This window comes from Gopherus evgoodei, chromosome 3 (genome assembly GCF_007399415.2).
Source record: "Gopherus evgoodei ecotype Sinaloan lineage chromosome 3, rGopEvg1_v1.p, whole genome shotgun sequence".
NCBI classification, from domain to species: Eukaryota; Metazoa; Chordata; order Testudines; family Testudinidae; genus Gopherus; species Gopherus evgoodei.
In genome coordinates, this window is record NC_044324.1 from 162,044,583 (window position 1) to 162,065,452 (window position 20,870).

The following is a 20,870-nucleotide window of genomic DNA, read 5'->3' on the forward strand; positions in this document are numbered from 1 at the left end:
AACTGGTTTTAAGGATAAGAATAGAGATAAACATATTGGCCTTCTCTGCTAGTGCACATAAATTAATAATGTAATTGCTGTCAAAGTTGATGAGCCTGGGTCTGGAATGGTCACTCCCACACACAACCGACTACGTAGTGCACATTGTGATTCCCAAGGCTGGTGAAGCTGGTAGAGAATACAGAAGCAATAATACAGCTGTGAACTAGTGAAAAATTCTTCAGAACTATGTGGTTACACAGCCTAGCTCCAATAGGATGATGCATGGCTCATTTAAATTCTTAAGCACTTTTGAGAATTTTATCCTTTACCTATTTAAAAAGCTCAATGCATAATGTAAAAGAAAAGCTAATAATATAAAAACTTGTCTTAAGTAAAATGTTAAAAATCCTGTATTGGATATCGGTTTTTAATGCTGGGATTTTTATTTATTAATTCAGTTGTAGGCATTCCGTATGAACACTATTCCGTATGAACAGTCTATAAATTTTCCATATGAGTTTTTAAGACATTGCTCTCACTTGCACATATTTATAAAAAACAAAAGCCCTGGCAATAACAGACAGCTGAAAATAGTTTAGAACATTCACTGCCCCACTGGAATAGTGAGACTCTAAATTAACAGAATCCACTCAAGAAAAGCATCTGGATACCTTTTGTGGACAGTTTGATGAATTTCTGTCAGTGTGCAGTTGCAGGTTTTTTAAAAAAATGTTAGGATGCATGAGGATTGAATCAGAGACTAATAGAGAAAATATTGATGGAATACCTTTATTTAGGATAGTGTGTAAATTACTGCTCGCCTCATCTCAGAAAGGATGTTGCAGCATTAGAGGGGTCTCAGAAAAGAGTGGTGAGAATGACTGGGGCTTAGAAAAACTCTGATATGTAGAGCATGAAAATAATGGGATTGTTTACCTTAGAAGGAGACAAAATAAGATAGGACATGATAGTTACATAAAACAATGATTTAGAGAAGAAAGAGCAAATGCTTCTGTTCTCTCTGCTTCATAACACAAGAACAAGGAGACAGTCAATGAATGAAACATGACAAATTCAAAACTGATAAAAGGAAATACAGTTTCACACAATGCATAATTAGACTCTGGAACTCTCTGCCACAGAATGTCATTGAAGCCAAGTGTTTTAGCAAGATTCAAAAAAGGATTGGACATTTATATGGCTAGCAAGAATATCTGGACTTGTTAGCTAATGATTAATTAAAAAAAAAGTGGAAAGGATATGAAACTTCATATTGCAGGGTTTAAGGCAATTTCCAGCAGGGATTAGGATGAGACCTTCATGGTGGGCAGATTATACCATATCTGTTTACTGCATGGTTGCTTGCACTTTCTTGTAAAACATCTGGTGCAATATGGAAGTTGCTATATTCCTATGCCATCCACTTGGTACTAGTTCAGCAGTCTGATGTCCTATTTTCAACAAATGGAGAAAGGAAGTGCCAATCTCAGTTGGAGATGTTCCCTACCCCATAACGTACATGAGAGAATCAGACAAGTAGTCTGATAAGCTGATACCCAAGGGCATTCTTACTTAAACAATCTTTACCATCTGACCTTGAAAGTGCTTGGTACTTTCTGCGTATGTCTGCTGTGGATCAGCAGTCGAGAATAAATGGGGACAGGGATAGAGGAGAGAGGTTTTATATCCTAATTTAGCTGAATCATTGTCTGTTTTGTTAAGTAAAGTAAAGGAAACTCCATTTTTGTTGCTGGTATCCCGAGTATACATACTCTGCGCAAGATAAGGATTGAAATATAGAAAAGTCTATAGCAGGTGCCATTGAAATGGTGAGCCAAAATAAATCCATCTTGTCTTCAAGTTAGTTTTGCAAAAAAAAAAAAAAAATCCTTTTTTTTTTTGGTATCAGTTTTCTTAAGGATTTTACCAGTGTAAAGGTTCTTTCATCTCTATAGCGGTGTCTTGTAATATACAGTAATTCCTCACTTAACCTTGTAGTTATGTTCCTGAAAAAGTGACTTTAAGCGAAACGATGTTAAGCGAATCCAATTTCCCCATAAGAATTAATGTAAATGGCTGGGGGGGGGGGTTAGGTTCCAGGGAAATTTTTTTTCACCAGACAAAAGATTATATTATATACACACACAGTATAAGTTTTAAACCAACAATTGAATACTGTACACAGCAGTGATGACCGTGAAGCTTGGTTGAGGTGGTGAAGTAAGAGGACAGAATATTTCCCAGGGAATGCTTTTACTGTTAAATGATGAACTAGCATTCGGCTGAGCCCTCAAGGATTAACACGCTGTTGTTAATGTAGCCTCACACTCTCTACAAGGCAGCACAAATGGAGGGAGAGGAGACAGCAACCCAGGGGGAGAGACACACCCTGTGTGGGGGGAGGGAGAGATGCACATTGCCCCTTTACATACGCTGACACCACTCTCCCTCCATCCTGTCCCCACCCTGCTTTATATGGAGAAAAGATAAGCAGGGGGCAGGAGCAGGGGGAGGGGGACACCCTGACATTAGCTCCCCTCCTGCACAGCAAGCAGGAGGCTCCTGGGCAGAGGGCAGCAGCAGCACATGGCAGTTGGGGGAGGGACAGTTGAACTGCTGGCAACTGGTAGTCTGTTGGGTGGCTGCTGTGCAGGGAACTTAGGGGGGAGCTGATGGAGGGTCCACCCTGGTTCCAAGCCCCAACCAGCTAGCTTCAACGGGCTGCTCTTTCTGCAAGCAGTGGACAAAGCAGGCAGCTGCCAAACATCATGAGAGCATTGCAGAACTTTAAACGAGCATGTTCTGTAATTGATCAGCTACGTAACAACGTTAACCAGGACGACTTTAAGTGAGGAGTTACTTTAGAAACGCTACTTACAATGTCCCTGTGAGGTAATTCTTATCCTCCTTTTACTGATAGGGAAACTGAGGCAGCGAGGAGCTCTGTTCACAGTTACCAAGTATCCATGTCAGAGACAGTATCTGAAGTCAAGACTTCCTTACACTCACTCTAATGTTCAGAGCACAGCCCTAGATGAGGGAGTTTGCTTCCCAGTCTCTCCCTAGATTGAAAAAGGCTGGGTGCTGAAGAGGCTTCATTCTTCACCTTTGAAAAAGGACTGCCTTTTATTATTGAACTGTAGGGCTCTGGATGACTGAATGGTATTAAGTAGCTTGGCGAGGCAGGAAGGGAGAGAGAGAAGACTGACCCACAGCCAAAAGGATAATGGCATGACATAGCATTGTGAGGACAGGGAATCCTCGGGTTCTGACACACACAGAGAGAGTGACATTCAGTACAGCTGTTTTAAAGACTGAACTGGGAGTGGACTTGGGAAATCTGAGTTCTTTTCCCAGCTCAGTCACAGGGTTGATGGTGCTAACAGAGCCAACATCTTCAAAAATAACTTCTGATTTTGAGTGCCTTGGTATTTGGGTCCCCAAACTGTGGCACCCTGGACAGCATGCTCAGCACCCTCTACTCCAACAGAAGTCAAAGGAAGCTGAGGGTATTCAATGCCTCTGAAAGTCAGACCCTAGATATTTCCAGCTGGGCATCCAAAATCAGAGACTAATTTAGAAAATGTTGGTTTTACTCTCTCATCTGTAAAATAGGAATCTTCCTTCCTCACAAAGGGTAGATTGCAAGAATAAATTACTAATATATGACTTGAACTCAGATGTGCCATAGAAAATGCTGTAAATATAGGTGTAAACTATATTGTCTCCCACTGAATGTGTATGATACAAAACAGCACAGAATTTGAAGTTGTTCATAGCAATATTTATTGTGATAATATCATGAAAACAAATGAAAATGTGAAGTTTTCATTGATCTTGAAACCCCACTAATCCCCGGCATAATGCTGCTCTCCTGGTGACATAGGATTCAGCCATTTCAAGAGTCCTTAACACAACACATTCTTTCCTTCTCCTTGGCAGGTTATGTGTTCTGTATGTTACATCGCCTGCCCGAACAACATGACTGCACATTTGACCACATGGGACGTGGGCGTGAGGAAGCCATTATGAAAATGGTGAAACTGGACCGGAAAGTAGGGAGATCATGCCAGCGCATTGGCGAAGGGTGTTCCTGAGTGCGAGACTCTGCAACCAAATGCTGTTCTTAGTTCACTAATGTTAGCCTTATTTAGGACAAAGTCAGCCAGACACCTTGTACGGGGCAAGTTTCAGACTACAGCCAATCAGTTTCCTTTCTTTAGCCAACCGTCCTGGTACTGTAGTTTAGGGGTTGATGGTGGTTGAAATTGATTTCTGGCTGGTTACAAAGGTGCCTGCTAGCCAATGTATAAAATTAAAACATGAAGAAATATTTTTTCGAGCATGGCTAGTGGATTTAAAACACAACAAAACAAAAAATCCAAAGGCTTCTGTTATTGCTGGAGTCAAACTCTAAAAGCCTTATGCTGGAAACCTTCCAGCTGCAGAGTTAAAATAAATAGCTGAGTAGAAGCTGGTGTAAAAGTTTGCTATGCACATGGCTTTCAGACAAACTGTGTTTAATGTGCAGCCTTTCACCTCTTCACTTCTAGTTCATCCTGAAGAGATGAAACTCCACTAAGAGCAGCCGTGGTAGCTGCTAAGCCCGGAAGACCTGACTGGTCATCCGTGCCTTCATCACGTGTGGCTTTTGAGGTTAGGCAATGTCACCAGCATCAGGGATTCTCCTGGGGAGGGAACATCTTTCTGGTTCTTCCCAGGAAGCCAAAAAGAGGGGAACAGAGATTCTTATGAAAAATTTTTGTATCTAACTTGCTGCAGAGATCCTGTTTTTCTTCATTTAAATTATGGTGATCTCATTTTAAAGCTGGTTACATCCTAGAGCAGTAAACAGTGTATATTCTCTACATAGAAATCCATAGAATTTCTAAGCATTGTCTGACCAGATTCCACGGTTGTTATGTATGCTGACCAGTGCTGCCATTCCCACCGGCCAAAATCTGATTGGCTCTTGTTTGCCTTTTGCTAAGTGCAGGTATCTGATGATTGATCAAATAAGGCTAATTCACAGCACAGTAGCCAAGGCTGGATTCTACAGACTGACTTTCTGTAGCTAGACATATATATTGGGGGGTGGGAGTTGGGTGGGAAAGGACATATTGTAGCAAACAGAATTCAGTAACAGTATTGGGGAACAACCAGGAAAGCATCCCTCATCAGCTTGAGTTTTAACAAGATAATCAAATGGGCTATGTCAGCCTTGTTTCTATGCAGCTCGATGCTCTCATGAAAATCTCTGCCCGCAAATGTTGCAAAGCAAGTGAATGTGAAATGCATTACATGGAAAACTTTGGATCTATTGTTTAGACTTATGCGCTCTTTCACGCTGAGCCACATAGAGCTGAAGTGCACAGATCTTGTTAGTTTGTAGCAGAAAAAAAAGAGAGAAAAATCAGCATGTCTCCTGCTGCAGACAAAGTTTATGCAGGTCAAGAGGATTCATGCTGATTTGTCTCAGTAGTCTATGTGGATATGGTTCCCTGAGCCAAGTTAGTAAAGCATTAACAATCAGGTAGTTCGGTAGAAAAACTGGGAGGGGGAGGGAGGATTTTGTATAGTTTTGAAAAATTGGGCTTGTGTAAAACTTCCAAGGGGTGAAGTAGCATATTGTCACTCCAAAAAAGGTGTGTGGGGAAAGAGAGCTTAAATAAGTCGTCCTCTTTTCTGCATGTGTCAAAGGTAAATAATTTCATACAGGCTAAATTGATTTTTAGTTTGGTAGCCACATCAAACCATTTAATGAGACTTTTTTTTAAAATACACTCAGCATCAGACTGTATTAGTGTTATTTAACCATGAAATAAATCAAAAATGTTCCATCTTTTATAAAATGCAAGCTGTGTAAACAAAACTTTTATTATTATTATTCAAGGTTATGGAATCAGTAACAAAATTTCCACTGTATTTTCAAGAAATGATCCCACTCCCTCCTGGTGACAGGGCAGTCTGAGGATGTTCTTAACATTTACCATGAAGAGTTTAAAAATCATGGATTTCAGCTGTTGCTGAGATATGTACTTTCTTTTCCTCTAAAATCCTAGCATAGCGTTTGGTGGACATTCTGACTGATATACAATACTCATCTGCATTAATACTGATGATGCTGTTTAGCCCTCCTACTCCTTTAACCCTATTATAAACGCACAGTTGGTTTCAAGGTGGCTCTTAAGAGAACACTACTCAAAGTTAATGTGGATTATGGGCAATATTCACTTAAAAAAAAAAAGTTGGAGGGGTTGTTCCTTTGCAGTATCTGTTCTGTGAAGTTTGTTAAACGTAAAGAAAGCTTAATTCTTGTATCTTTAAAGAAAATCTTATTTAACCCTTTTGTGTTCTAGATTTACTTACACATGTAGCCTAGAGCTCAGTTTTAGTTTAACATTGTGAAAATATTAAAAGAATCTTGTAACTTTATTCTTTTTCCTCCTGCTAAAAAAAAAAAAAAAAATTAAACCAATCAGACTAAAGTTTGAATTCCTCTCTGACTATTCCAGCAGATCATGTTGATCTGCACTGTTTCTGCTGTTTATGAAATGTGAATGGGGGAAAAAACCTCAGCACTGGGCCAGTGATTTCAAATTGTGTTTAAAGTGGGCAGTATTTTCTGCCAGTCATTGGAGCTAGCACTTCTGCAGAGTTCAAGTTTAGCCATTTCTTTTGTAAGCAAATCTAGTTTAAACTCACAAAACTTTATTTCTCAATATTGAGGTTACAGTAGATTTGTCACGTTTATCAAACAAGTTTCTTTGCTCTTAAGTTCCATGCATATGGTACTGCACTGTTACAGTGGTATGAGAAGTAAAGAATGTCCTCTAAAGTAAATGTATTTTGACTGATTCTTCACCTGCAGTAGCTGTATGCTGAATGTAAAATTCCATAGTTATGAGATATTCATAATTGGTAATTAGGAGCTAAACTATATAGATTGGATTTTACAATGCCTAAAATATGGAACTAGTTGAATAACAATGGAATGTGTTGAACAAGGAGACAGTCAAACTGGTACTATTTAAATTCAGTTTGGAATTGAAATTATGCCTGAATCATGGGACATGTACCCCTATTTTTTTTCCTGAAATGAACACTGTACTTTAAAAGATAAAATTGTGTATTGTGGTTCTTGCACACCACTTCAGTAGTATAGCAAAAAGTTAGTCACAATCAAGAGATATCCCAGCTGCTGCTGGTGTAGTTCCAAGGAGTGAGCCAAAATTTCAGAAAAAAAGAGGGAGCTCTTTCAGATAGAATGAGCAGAAGCCTACCTCCAAAATCCTTTCTTGCTCTGTATCTGCTGTTGTCTGTCTTGCAACAATAAAGCTTTAACTACAGAAAGTGAATTTAGTGCTGGTGAGGAGAATGCTAGCATTGACAGCACTGGCTAAATCTTGGCAAGGTGTGGGCTAGCATTATCTAAGTGTACACATGCAATTACACAGCAGTCTGAAGATGTAACATGCCCCTGGTGCTGTATCTTCAAGCCAGTCAAAAAGATTCAATTTTAATTTTTCTGATAAAATTAGGTGAATTTTTTGTCAATTTTTTGACCAGCTCTAATCCTCTGAACCCTATTTTGATGTGCTGAGGTGAGCTGACTTTGTAGCACAAACTAAATTTATGTAGAATGAAAACAATCATATCTTTCTCATGTGAATAATTTTTGCCTATGGCTCCAAGGGTGAAACGTACATGCACAAATCCAGTTCTCTGCCTTGCAATGTTTATTTTTAATATTAGTCTCCCCCAAGGAAGAAAACTGGAATCTGTTAAAATGCAAATTTTATAATGGATTTCAGATGCTCCATCAGCAAAATCATTAATGATTACCCAGACAGCATGGTCCTTGGTACATTATTAAATACATACAGCCATCAATCAATGCTTCTTTGTCACTGGGTATATTAACTGAAATTGCCACTCAGTAGTACAGTAAAACACGTAGAGAGGCTCAAACCAGAGTTTCAGCAGGAAGTTAAAGTGAAGGTGGGCTGGGATAGAACAAATCAGTAGAGCAATGGTTTTTCAACTTTTTTCAGTTGTGGCCCCCTAACATTTTTTGAATGGTTGTGTGGACTCCCAGGAATTTGCAGACCACAGGTTGAAAACCATTGTTGTATGGTAATAACTTTTTGTGGACTCCTGAGTTAGTCTGCAGACCCCCAGTTGAAAACCACTGCTGTAGAATATCAGATTCAATTCTGACTTTAAACTTTAACTTGGGCACCTCTACAGCAATGTAAAAAGAGAAGGATTTACATAAACAAGTCACCGTTCCCCCTAGACCGCACTCTGCTTACTGATGTCAGCATGTTTGCCTTACTAGCCAAGCTTTTATCCACTATGATGATGCCCTCTGAAATAAAAAACCACCACCACAAAAAGGGCATAACATAGCCCATCTTTCTTCTCAGGAGCTCTTCTGTCACATCTCTGTTTGATTTGAAGGCTATCTATCTTAACAAGACATATTGCTTCTGTTTAATGGTGAGCACTGGATGTGTTGGTTTCATTTGAAGGAAGAGAATGAGATCTCTACTTTTATGCAAACTCTCAAGGGCCTATTCATAGGCTTCAGTGATGTATTTTTCTGACTATATACGTTAGGTGTGTTCCTATGTTAACTTCTTCCTCTTGTTGATGTACTCCCTAAGTTAGCTGGATCTGTGGAAGTAGTGTTTCTGCTCAAGCACTCTTCTATATTAATAATAAAAATAGATCTCACAGAGCTGGAAGGGACCTTGAAAGGTCATGGAGTCTAGGCCCCTGCCTTCACTCGCAGGACCAAGTACTGATTTTGCCCTATATCCCTAAATGGCCCCCTAAAGGATTGAACTTACAATGCTGGGTTTAGCAGGGCCAATGCTCAAACCACTGAGCTATCCCTCCCCCCATGGCAGCAGTCCCAATGAGACGACCTATCAGTTCTCCCCCCTCAGCCTTTAAGATCAGGCAGGTTGAACCAGGAGCCGTGTTCTGTAATGTTCATGAGGCTCTATAAGAACCAGAGGGCATATAGATGGTAGTACTGCTCTAAGGACATCAGACACATAATGGAGGTGTCCTGTCTTATCTACATGTGGACTATAACTTTTTTATAGACTCAGTCCTTTGGAGGTGCCAGACACCTAGACTACACCATGTCCTGCAAGCTGTAGATAGGAGTGAGCAAGAGGAATAGAGAATATACAAAACCTACATGCATATATTAGTCACAGCCACTTACATCTTCTGAAGTCAGTGATCACAAAGGTTATAGCACACATTACCAAGGGCCAAGCTAGGTTATGAATTTACTTTTTTTAAAAAGCACCTCAATAGTGTCCTGGTGTCTGATTCAACACCATGAACTCAATTTATTTGCAAAGTAAAATGGGAACATGTTTATATTTGGTCTAAAACAGATATTAGTTTTTACTGTTTAATAGGGATTAAATTTTGCTACTGCACTTACAATGCATTATACATTCCCTAATGGACAAACATCTGAAGTATTGGGGAAATGTTCAAAAATTCAGTAAATGCACTCTATAAAACATTTTTTTAGATAGGGATAGGTAAACTTTGAAGGCATTGGTTTAAGCACATGGTTCCTTTCTGTTGGGTCTGTTCAAGGTAAAATTAAGCTGATGATATTCAAGGGGGGCAGCTAAAATAAAAGATTAAATTAAACAAAAGAAAATTAGCTACCCAAGGAAAAAGTTTCCTAAATGAGCTCTTGGACTCTAGTCCTCTAGAAAACTGGTGGAAGTCTGACTACTTGAAACCAAACTGAATGTGGGCTTGGGAGGATTAGATTTTTATCTGTAAATATTGATTTCACCCTACACACACACACACACAAACCAACAACAACTACAAAACTTCCCTGGATGATAACTGAAATTTACAGATGGGAAAAATGCTGCTTGAGAACTTTAATTAGAGTTTGATTTAAGGTTATTTACTTTGTATATGGACATGTGATGTTGAAAATTTGTTTTAATGGATATAAAGCTTTAAACTTATTTAATGACAGTAGATGTTTAGATTCAATAATGATCTCTTCTCCCTACCCCACCCCACCCCACCCCTAATTTTCTACAACTGTGAAAATTTAAAGCAATAAAAATGCTTTAAAATAAACACTGGTATTAGCCATTAAGAAATTACTAAAAAAAAACAACCCATCCCTGAATTCTACCCAGCCTAACTATTCGGAATAATCCACTTTAGCTAGAGGACAAGTCTGATCTAATAGTTTTTTCCATCTCTTAATTCCTGAGTCACTTTGCTAATGAAGATGGGGATCTGATCAAAGTCCCTGACTTTTCAGAAAACTACTTGCTTCAGCCAAATTTGTTCACTTAAGATAGAGAGTGCTAAGAGAACTGATCTACAGTGAAGGAGAACAGAAGTGAGAGAGATTTGTTCTAGGTCTGCCAGTATTATTCCTTCATAATTTAAAAAATCCACCTGAATCTAGTAGTCGTCAGTGCAGCATATTGTGTGTGGGGTTTAAAAAAAAAAAAGCCTGTGTGATCAGCACTGCCAAGATAATCAAGCTTTCTTTCTCTAAAATAAATGTTTCGTTAAGTGCTGAAACACCCAACAGAATGATCTGTTACTTAATGCAAAGTTCTGAGGGGAGAAAATCCTGTGCTCCAAGGGCTGGATTTAGAGATGGTTTTAAATTCCTGTAATTTTACATCTTGGTCTGCTCCCTTCAGCATGTAAATTACATCAGTTTACATTCAGGCTCTCTAAAGCCTAGGCTAGGGAAGGATTTAAAGCTGTGATGATAAAACATTCTAGCAGATACTTGTAAACAAGGCAGTGTTTATTTAAACTAACTGGTTGAGTTAAAGGCTAACACCCACCCACACACATACACCCACTCCCCCACCCCCGGTTCATCTCTACCACCTAATGCATGTAAAAATTCAATTTGCCCAATCTAAAATTTTTTAAATATTACTTAAAACATTTTTAGCTAATGCACCTTTTACTCTAGTCTAGACAAGGTTCTTACCTCTGAGTTGGCCAAGAATACATCTCTACACATGTACAGTTTGTGCATGCCGAATATACAGAAAGGCAATGAAGGGGGAGACCCACACGTGGAGATGTTTGGATGAAATCCTACTGAGTTAAGCATTAATTAATTGCTTACCCAAATTTATGTTCACAGGCACCAACCAGCGTGCATACCGTTTGTTTCTGATCCTGGATTGCTACTGACCTTGCTCCAGGAAGTTTCAAAGGGGCATTCCTTGTGTACCTTGGTTAGGCAAAGAAATATTTGTTTCCTTGTAAGGTAGAGGCCTGAATAAAGCAGGACCTACCCTGTTTGGAGGGAAAACATAAATTCATTATGGTCACACATCCAATCACCAGTCCTTGTCTCAACAGATTTTCAGGTGGAAAGTGGCCTGCCAATGATACCTGTGTCTTCCCTCATTTTTCTGCTTGCTTATGGCCTGTGGCTTCTCATGTGGCCTCTTACCTACTACTATTCACCTCACTTACTGGAAGCTCCTGTCTGAGTTTTTACTGTCTCCACTTACTCATCCAGGCCTGCACCAATACTAGAAAATGCTATTCCCGTTTTAAAGTAACGGTGCTGCTAGCAAGTCACCTTCAGAGCTTAACCTTTCTCGGTGCTCCCCAAATCCATCTCTTGCTATGCGTGATCACTTTCATAGTAAACTATAGCTGAGGGCATGGTGATATACAGTCAGTCCTTAGAGCAGTCAATCATGTCTATTAATATCACAGCAACAAGACTTTTATTGCCAATCAATCTCTGTCGACTTGTAAATGAAGATCTTAATTCTTAAATGCTAAATTACTTAGCTGCTGCTCTTTAAAGGATGATGTAATGGTCCCTTCTGGCCTTGGAATCTATGAATCTATGTTTACCCCATTTTCAGAACTACATTAATAAATATACTTAATTGAACTTATGAAAGTCCAGACTGAGCTCAATCTGGTCACTTAACTTTTATAATGTTTTAGCTTTTGGTGTGCTTAGTGCTAGCAGAGGGGCTGGTGCTCACCTCTTTGTAATCTATGCCCCAGAGGCAGCCCCATCATCTAGGAGTTACAGTTTTATTAGTAAATATAAAGCACCGGGTTTGGAAGCTTTAGTCCTTTTATATTATATTTGCAGTTTCTAAGTAGGCACAGTAAGAGGTGTCAAAATATTTGTTGTGTAACACTGGATTGTGCATAAAGAGTTAAAATGCATTAATCACTGTAAGCAGTACAACCCTGATCTGATCTCTGACGCGCCTAGGAAGGAACCTATCTGCTGCAATGCCTTTCTCCTGACAAAATGCAATCTGGCTGAAAGGAGGAGAGAACAAGGAAATTAAATTGTCTGTAACACTTCTGAGAATACACCACAATTGCTCATTCATGGACACTGTTCCTGTGCAACTTATTTCACCTATCATGAAATGAAACTTAAATGATGCTATATCTATGCAAACTACGTATCCTAAGCAAGGTGAAGTTAAATGCCGTCTAATGCAATCTATCATTTACTTGCAATATGTGGAATCCTGAGTGAGTCACTTAGTCTTTTTGGGCCTCAGTATCCCTGTCCATATAACAAGCTTACACTATGTCACAGGGTCCAAGACAAGTATTGATTAATTAGCACTATAAGGTGCTAAGTATTTATTATTGAGGATTAAACAATTTGCTGCCTACTGTAGCAGGCATGCGGGGCAAAAAGCACCTCTAGCATGGTATTGTGTGTTGTGGTACATCACAGCATTCCTTGAGCATTTCAGTTAAACAGGTAAACTGGAGGATTTAATGACATAATGAACAAAATCAGGATCACTGCAGCACAAAACACTGGGTAATAAAATAGAAACTTTTGACCTTCTCTGTTTCTTTGCTGGCTATGGATTCCCTTCACACTCTTGTAGGGTGTGAATACTGTGTTTTAGATGAATTAGTCAGGAAATGCAATTTGTGGCTGTAGTGTAATCACTGGGCAGTCTAGTTCTGAATGTATTAGGATATATAATGACTTTAACAGCAGTAACTTCACAGTGAAATGACAGTACATTTATCTCTTTATGCACAACCCAGTGCTGTAAACCATGCAGGAAGTGTTTGCACAGGCTCCTTTGGGCAATTTACCTTTTGATAGATTGCAAATTTCTTAATAACTTTCTGCATTTAAAATATTTTAATTGATGTGGGGGATCAATTACTTAACTTGAATTCATTTTTTTCCAAAACTTGTAAAACATAAAAGCACCTAGTTTTCAGCCCATCTCCTTGCTAATTTCACTTCAGGCAGAAGTAAGTTTCTTCATACCGACTTACTACTGTATGTAAACACTCTGAAATACAGTAAGTCTCCTTAGAGAAAAGTCATCCCTAGCAACTGGAGTCCAGTCTAGGCCAATGTATCAATGCAGCTAAATAAAGGCACAGAACACAGTCCCAGGCCAGGCATAGATGGCTGATCGTGTTTGCAGATCCTAGTTGAACAATTATATGCAACTATGCACAAAGCAGTTTATGTATGTATGTGATCCTACTGCTGTTACTCTTGCCCTCCTTTCTTCACCCTAACTTATTGTTAAACTTAGTTGCATAGACTCACTGGAGAAGGGCCCAATTCCTCCTACGTTTATACAGAACCCAGCATAATGTGAGCTTTTTCACACTAGTGTAATAAAAAAAATAGTTACACCTTCTCAAGCTACCACTGTCATCATCCATAGACTTGCAATATGACCCAGGACATCAGTTTCAGGGTGCAAATTGTTTCTATACGAGTAATTCAGACAAACATTTTTACAGATGTGCTAAAATTCAAACTAAAAAAAAATGAACAAACCTCAATTTCATACCATTTCATTCGGAATATCCCTATTTAAGAAAAGGGTAACATCCCTGTTGCAATATGTGCAATGCCTAAATTGTAGATGTATAATGCATGAACACACCAACACAGCCAAACACACACATTCGCCATGAGACTCGAATTCTAAATAGGTACTAAGCACCCCCAGCTGCCACTGAAGGCAACTGAAATTGCACAAGCTCACCACTGTGAGCTGTGTGAATATCAAGATCTTCAAAGAAATGGTGAAATTAAACCTACCTCCCATGAGAGAAAATACTAAGAAGGTTCTGTGCAGACACGTCACTATGGGATGCTCTTACGAGGTCCCTAGCCCTAAGGCTGCTTATCTGTTTTGTAAGGTTAGCAAGAGTACTAATGGACTGCTCTCAGGTCCCACAGCTCTGGTGCAGCTTAAACAAACAAACAAAAAAAATAAAATAAAACAACCCCTTTGGTCTGTTGGCATAAGCCAGCAAGCCAGACTGAGGGCTAGTATGGACACTATGGGTCATGCAGTTTCTGAGGAATTTAAAATCGCAATTGCCATCACCACCTCACACTACCAAAAGTTTCTGTGACAACTAACAGTACTCTGCTTCTTAGGCACTTTCACAGCCATTGATCTCAAAGCTGGTTACAAAGATGGGGAAAGCAGCGTGAGCCCCATGTTAAATGTAATTTTTTTCATATTGCTTTTACAGGTGGGTAATGGAGGCATGGGAGAAATAAACTGGCCATGGGCACACTGTGAGATACAAACATAATTAGGAACAGAACCTAGGGTCTCTGTTTCCCAATCCTGCATTCTCCTGACCAGCTTAAAGGTGCCTATTTAGTATGCTGGGTATGTTAATGAAGCCTAACAGCATAAAGAGTGACTTTAGTAACTGAACTTGTTTGGAAGAAGACAGTCATTCTCTGGGGCTCACAAATCTAGTCCAAAGTAGTGTGTTTTTGAGGCAGGGTTGCAGATGGTGAGTGGCAATCAGGGAGAGCAACACTGGCCATTCCCTGCTCTTTTCAGGAGTTCTTGGTATTGTACGAACAGACAACTGGGGCTTGAGCACTATGAAAAGGGTTTGTGAGCATTTCAAATTGGAAGTTAATCTAAAATGCATGCCTAAGGGCTTGTCTACACTTACCAAGGGATCGACACACCGCGACTGATGCATCAGTGGTCAGTTTATGACCACAGATCACTCTCCCATCAACATAGTATAGTGTGGACCCTGTGGTAACAGGGGCAGCAGGTTTGTATAATTTTTGGTGGTGCCCTGAATGGATCCAAGTTCCGCCCCCTCCCCTGGCCTAACGCTCTGGGAGTTTCGGTGTGGGAGGGGTTGGGCTCTGGGCTCAGGCAGGTGTGCGAGAGAGGTTGGGGGGGGTGGGTTCTGGGAGGGAGTTTGGGTGTAGGGTCTGGGGTGGGGCAGGCATCTAGGTGTGAGCCGGGTCAGAGGGTTGGGGTGCGGGAGAGGGTGTGGGGGTCAGGCTCTGGGAAGGAGTTTGGGTGCAGGGTCTGGGCTAGGGCAGGGTGCAGGAGGGGTGCAGTGCTTACCTCAGACGGCTCCCGGAACCGACCTGCACCTCCCCTCTGACAGCAGCTCTTAGGTGGGGGGCCAAAGGGAGGGGGACTCATCTTATTTTCAGAATGTCCGATTAAAGCTTTTGTTTCCCCTTGTACAATAACGATGAAATTCAATAAAGACAAGTGCAAAAGTACTGCACTTAGAAAGGAAAAAAATCAAACTCACAAATGAGAAATGGGAAATAATGGGCTAGGCAGCAGTGCTGCAGAAAAGCATCTGGGGGTTACAGTGGACCACAAATTGAACATGAGTCAATAGTGCGATGCTAAAAGACAAATGTCATTCTGGGATGTGTTAACCAGAGGGTCCTAAGTAAGACATGGGAGATAAGTGTCCTGCTCTATTCAGTGCTGGTGCGGCCTCAGCTGGAGTACTGTGTCCACTGTAGAGTGTCATGCTTTAAGAAAGATGTAAACAAACTGAAGTGAGTCAAGAAAAGAACAAACACGTTAAGAAGCTTGCAAAACATGACCTATGTGGAAAGGTGAAAGAATTGGGCATGTTTCATCTCGAAGGCGGGGGGGGGGGGGGATAAATCTTCAAATATGTTATGGGCTGTTATGGAGAGTATGACGATTGTATTTCACGTTCACTGACTGTGGTACACGTGGTAATTGGCTAGTTCTGCAGCAAAGGAGATTTAGATTAGATATCAAGAAAAATTTTGTAACTAAAAAGATAGTTCAGCACTGAAACAGATCACCTAGGGAGACTGTGGAATCTGTCATTGTCTAACCTGTTCTTAAAAACTTTCAAACACCTGTCCGGGATGGTCTAGTTATACTTAATCCTGCCTCAGCATGAGGGGGCGGATAAAATGACCTCTTGAGGTCCCTTCCAGCCCTACATGTCTATAATCTGTGAATTCATGCCCTCTACCTGCATTTTTCATTGCTGTTGCACTCATACAATTGTACCTATCTTCACTTTGCAATTATTCAGTGAAAAGTCAAAAATAATTTTCCTAGTAAAACTAAACTAGAATCTCTGATGTCATTTTACTATAGTGAATCCATCATGATTAATTTCTTGCAGACCATGGGAAACTAAGACAGAGCTATTAGCATTAACCAAAAGGTCAGGAATACTAGCCTAGCATTTAAGCCAAAATGGCTAAAAGCTTGGTTTTGTGATCAGGTCTGTCACTCTCAATTTACAACAAGCCCACAGAGAACCATAAGGACAGAATTACACACACACACATCCTCCCGCATAACAAGGGAACTAGACAGAAGGCAGCTGCCAATTAGGTGGTGGTGGTTTTATTCACAAACAACATTTTCCATAACTTCCATTTCTTGATTTCAACAAATGACAGTAAGAGAGAAACTGAGATAACAGCAGGTCTCTCTGAGTGCAGAGGTAGCATTGGGTCTCAAATGATGGACAGTTGAGTGGTGTGTGCCAGATGGCCTTAAAACCTGTGCTCGCTCTGTATGGTTGCTCTCTGCAGTGGTATGTAAATAGGGGCCATCTACAAAGCTGTGCAGGAATGGGAGGGGTAGGGTTTGTAGAATAACTAGTCTTTTTTCCTTGTACCAAGATTTGTGTGAACCTGTAATAAAAACAAAATTTAAAAAAAGCCAAGTCTTTTTGCACTTCCTTTACCAGCTGCAAACAGGTTTCATTTCTATAGGCCATTCGACTCTTCAGGGATGTCTGGTCTAGCAGAGCACTTGTGAAGTTGTTAAAAAAAAAGTCAGGGCTTGGCACCTCAACTGTTCCACTTTTGTCTTCACCAATAGACTTCTAGTGAGATCAATACACAACATCCAGAATCAAACCACACTGATCTAATCAAACTGAGATACTGAACCAAGCACACAGAAGTGAAAGGAGGGTATTTTAAACTACAGGAATATATTATTGTAAATTGCAATCACCCCCCTCCCCTTTTTTTTTTAAATTGGATATTTGAGAGAGCTAATGTATTTTGAGGAGGCTGCTTTTTTCGCAACTGGAAACATTTAATTGACTCCCTTTGTAACGCATGCATCCAGAAGGGTCTGTGATTTTCACAGTTGAGCTAAGCATGCCAGCTAATCTCAGGCATCCATCCTTCATCTCTCTAAACTTCAGCACATTCATCAAGTCTGAGCATTGTTTCTCCAAAAGGCTGTACTGTAACTGAAGTCAATCCATACCTTTCTAATCAAACCAACCTACACAGCCAGCAGCCAACTCCATTTTATGTAAACACAAATACATTTACAAACGCTAATATTTTTTGCAGGGGAAAGCAGTGGGAAAGTGGTGCATTTCCACCTAAACCAATGCCCAACTGCTGGTTTTCCTACTGGGTAAAATTATTAATGAAAAGTGACCCAAAACTTGGCTGCAAACTCTACCCAAACCTAAACTGGTTTTATTACTTGAAGATACTCGGTTAACAATGAAACAAGGCTGTGGCCACCTAAACTTCTTGAGTGTCACTCTGCTGCAAATAGATTTCAGAAGGATCTTCTGCTCCAGCAAAGGCCCAATTCATCTGAGCTGAAGGAGAATTGCCTGTAATTTACAGCATCGTAATGCCTATGATTAAGCCTGTATTATTTTCAGTCATGGTGGACTTCACAGAGAAAGTTCTGTTGAGAGAGAGAGAGACAGACTTTCCTTCTAGTGCTCCTGTTCTGAATGGCCTAGTCTGCATGGTGGACTCCTCCTTTCAGAAGTCTATGAGGAATCAGCACTATGGCAAAGGAAGAGACTCAGCATTAGAAGAAAGAGGGCTCTCCTTGCTGTTCTAGAGCAGTGTTTCCCAACAACTGGTCCATGGACCAGTGACAGTCCCTGAGACAGGAGTGGCGCCAGGGTTTTTGGTGTCCTAGGCGGGGGTCCTTCCGCGCTCCCGGTTGTTGGCGGCAATTCTGCGGCGAGGGGGTCCTTCCGCGGCTCCCGGTCTTCGGGGCACTTTGGCGGTGGGTCCCAGAGCGAGAGAAGGACCCACCGCAGAATTGCCGCCGAAGACCTGGAGTGCAGAAGGACCCCCCCGCCACCAAATTGCCGCCGAGGGTGGCAAAATGCCGCCCCCCCCCCAAATCCTCCAGTCCACAGTATCAAAAAGGTTGAGAAACAATGCTCTAGTCTAGAAGATACTGTTAAAGTAAAGCTCCATCAAGCTAAGCCCAGTGAGAATCCTCTGTTTCCTTCTTTGGGCAAGTCCTGAAATGCTTGCAACTTCTTGATAAAGCCCAGTCTGGTTGACACTGGACATTAAAACAGCTTCCCCATAACATTTGCCACTTTGCTCTGTGTAAAATAGACCTTTTTTTCTGAGGACAAATGCACAGGTGAGCAGTTCTGATCCAGAAAAACGCAGCACTACATATTGCTCCTTTTTAATCTGAGTGGCTAGTTTAAAGTTCAGGGCCCTGATATTGAACAAAGTCTAACTGGTCTCCCCCATTTTCATGAAAAACTTTCGGTTTCCCAATCTCTCTAGGCTCTTTGTAATTGCTTCTCCACCAGGTCTGTAAGTCATCTTTGAGTCCTTTCTGGGAAACTTTGTTTTAGTTCGTGTCTTAAATTCATTTTGTGTCATCTCCAGCTCCTGTTTTAGATATTGCTTTTGGCAGTCTGATTTCTGTAAGCATTGCCTGAACTTGCTCTAACTTAGTTCATCAGGAATACCAATCCACAATCTCTCTCCTTGGAAACTGGATCCCATGGTTCACACAAGTGTTCCCCTTTTTAAACCAAGCAACTAGTCAAAGTTCAGGGCCCTGGGATGTTTCAGACGGCAGCAGAAATTGATGACTGAATCTGGTATTTTCTTTGTATGTTCATTGTAAATAAATATAACTGCATCAAAGCACTGCTTCTCCAAACAAGAGGAACAAAAAGACAGAGGATAGCTTCTTTGCTTATTGCTCCAAGCTTCTTTAACAAGCACCAGACCCAGAACTGTTCTCCAGGCATCTCCAGGATCACACCACATTTACTGGCTGCGGCTTTACATTTTTTCCTGCCTCAGTCTAGTTCAATTTCTTGTCTGCTGCTCACCTAGTCAGAACGAACACACACACACACACACACACACACACACACACACACAGTTGAACCCTCTGCCCACAAGTTGCGAGTTCCTGTGAAGACTCCATTAATTCTCTTTTTTTGGTGTAGCCCCTTCACTCTCTTTTACAACTACCTTGAATGAAGGGCATTATTCACAAATAATTTTCAACAAGGTTTTAACTCAACCCATAACAATACATGCAGGCTAGCCAACTACCAGCAGTATTGTTCTGCTCAAACCTGTTTATAACTAGGAACAGAAGTGCTGAAATTCTGTATGAAAGACTCCTGGTACTGGGGCTAGCCAGGCCACAATATGGCAATATGGAAATCCCTCAGAGAAAGTCTGGGTTCCCAACACTTCCAGATTAGAGATGTGATAAACTGTTGCAATTTAGGATGATGCCTTTCTCCAAACACCGAGATCCTCCCATTGCAAACATTATTCTATTCCAGTGGTTCTCAAACTTTTGTACTGGTGACCTTTTTCACATAACAAGCCTCTAAGTGCGACCCCCCCTTATAAACACGTTTTTATACATTTAACACCATTATAAATGCTGGACGCAAAGCAGTGTTTGAGGTGGAGGCTGACAGCTCGCGATGCCCCATTTCATAGCCTCATGATCCCCTAAGGGGTCCCGACCCCCACTTTAAACCACTGGAATGGAATAGGACAGGGGTTCTCAGTTACCTCAGAGCACTAGCACCAATATATCTCACTATCCTGTACACTGAGAATATCGCCAGATGATCAGCCCACCACTGGGACATTATCTTCACTCACATGTCATGCTCCTCATAGCCAGCTATTTCTCTAAATACAATCCTCTTCTCATAACCTGGCTCGGTGCCTACAAAATTAAAATGTAAATAATTTACATCTGTACAGCACCACCATCTACAGAGGCTTTTCTGAGGATTAAAACTCCTTCGGGTAGAGCTGTCTTGCTGGGTTGCTTGTACAGACCCAAGTTTATCAGAGTTTAAAAAAAAAATTTAAAAAAAAACCTTTTTCATGTAGAAAAATCCCCAAATGCTTTATTCATGGGGATTCTGTTTTTCAGGGTTTATTTTTAGCTTTTTTTTTAGTTTTACATAGATGTCCAAAAATTGTTTTTTTTTTCAGCACTCTCTGTAAGTTAGTGAACTTTAACATAGTAGTGTTTCAAACAGCACTACGCTAAAGTACACTAGGGAACCTTTACTGCCCACCAGCAAGGTCCACATGGACCAATTAATGCACACATTAGTGCACTTTAGAAAAAAAACACCCTGCGAGTCCACATAATGGCTCTGGGTACACAAGTCCCTTAGATACAAGTAACCATATTTGGTGTTTATTGGATAAACACTTATTTATATATATAGTGAGTGTGTGTTAGTGTTTATTGATTAGAACTGAAAATCAGAAGCCT

At 40.6% G+C, this 20,870-nt stretch overlaps 2 protein-coding genes across 2 annotated transcripts in view; one reads left to right on the plus strand and one right to left on the minus strand.

The window, feature by feature from the left end:
* Positions 1 to 6,460, plus strand: part of ZFAND3 (zinc finger AN1-type containing 3) — a 269,257-nt gene extending 262,797 nt beyond the window's left edge. Inside the window, exon 7 of the mRNA XM_030557273.1 lies at positions 3,925 to 6,460. Coding sequence (XP_030413133.1) covers positions 3,925 to 4,079 — 155 coding nt within the window. The 3' untranslated portion in view covers positions 4,080 to 6,460. The remainder of the gene's footprint in view (positions 1 to 3,924) is intronic.
* BTBD9 (BTB domain containing 9) overlaps positions 1 to 20,870 on the minus strand; it is a 458,382-nt gene that overhangs the window by 63,981 nt on the left and 373,531 nt on the right. The gene's annotated exons all lie outside the window — the stretch shown is intronic.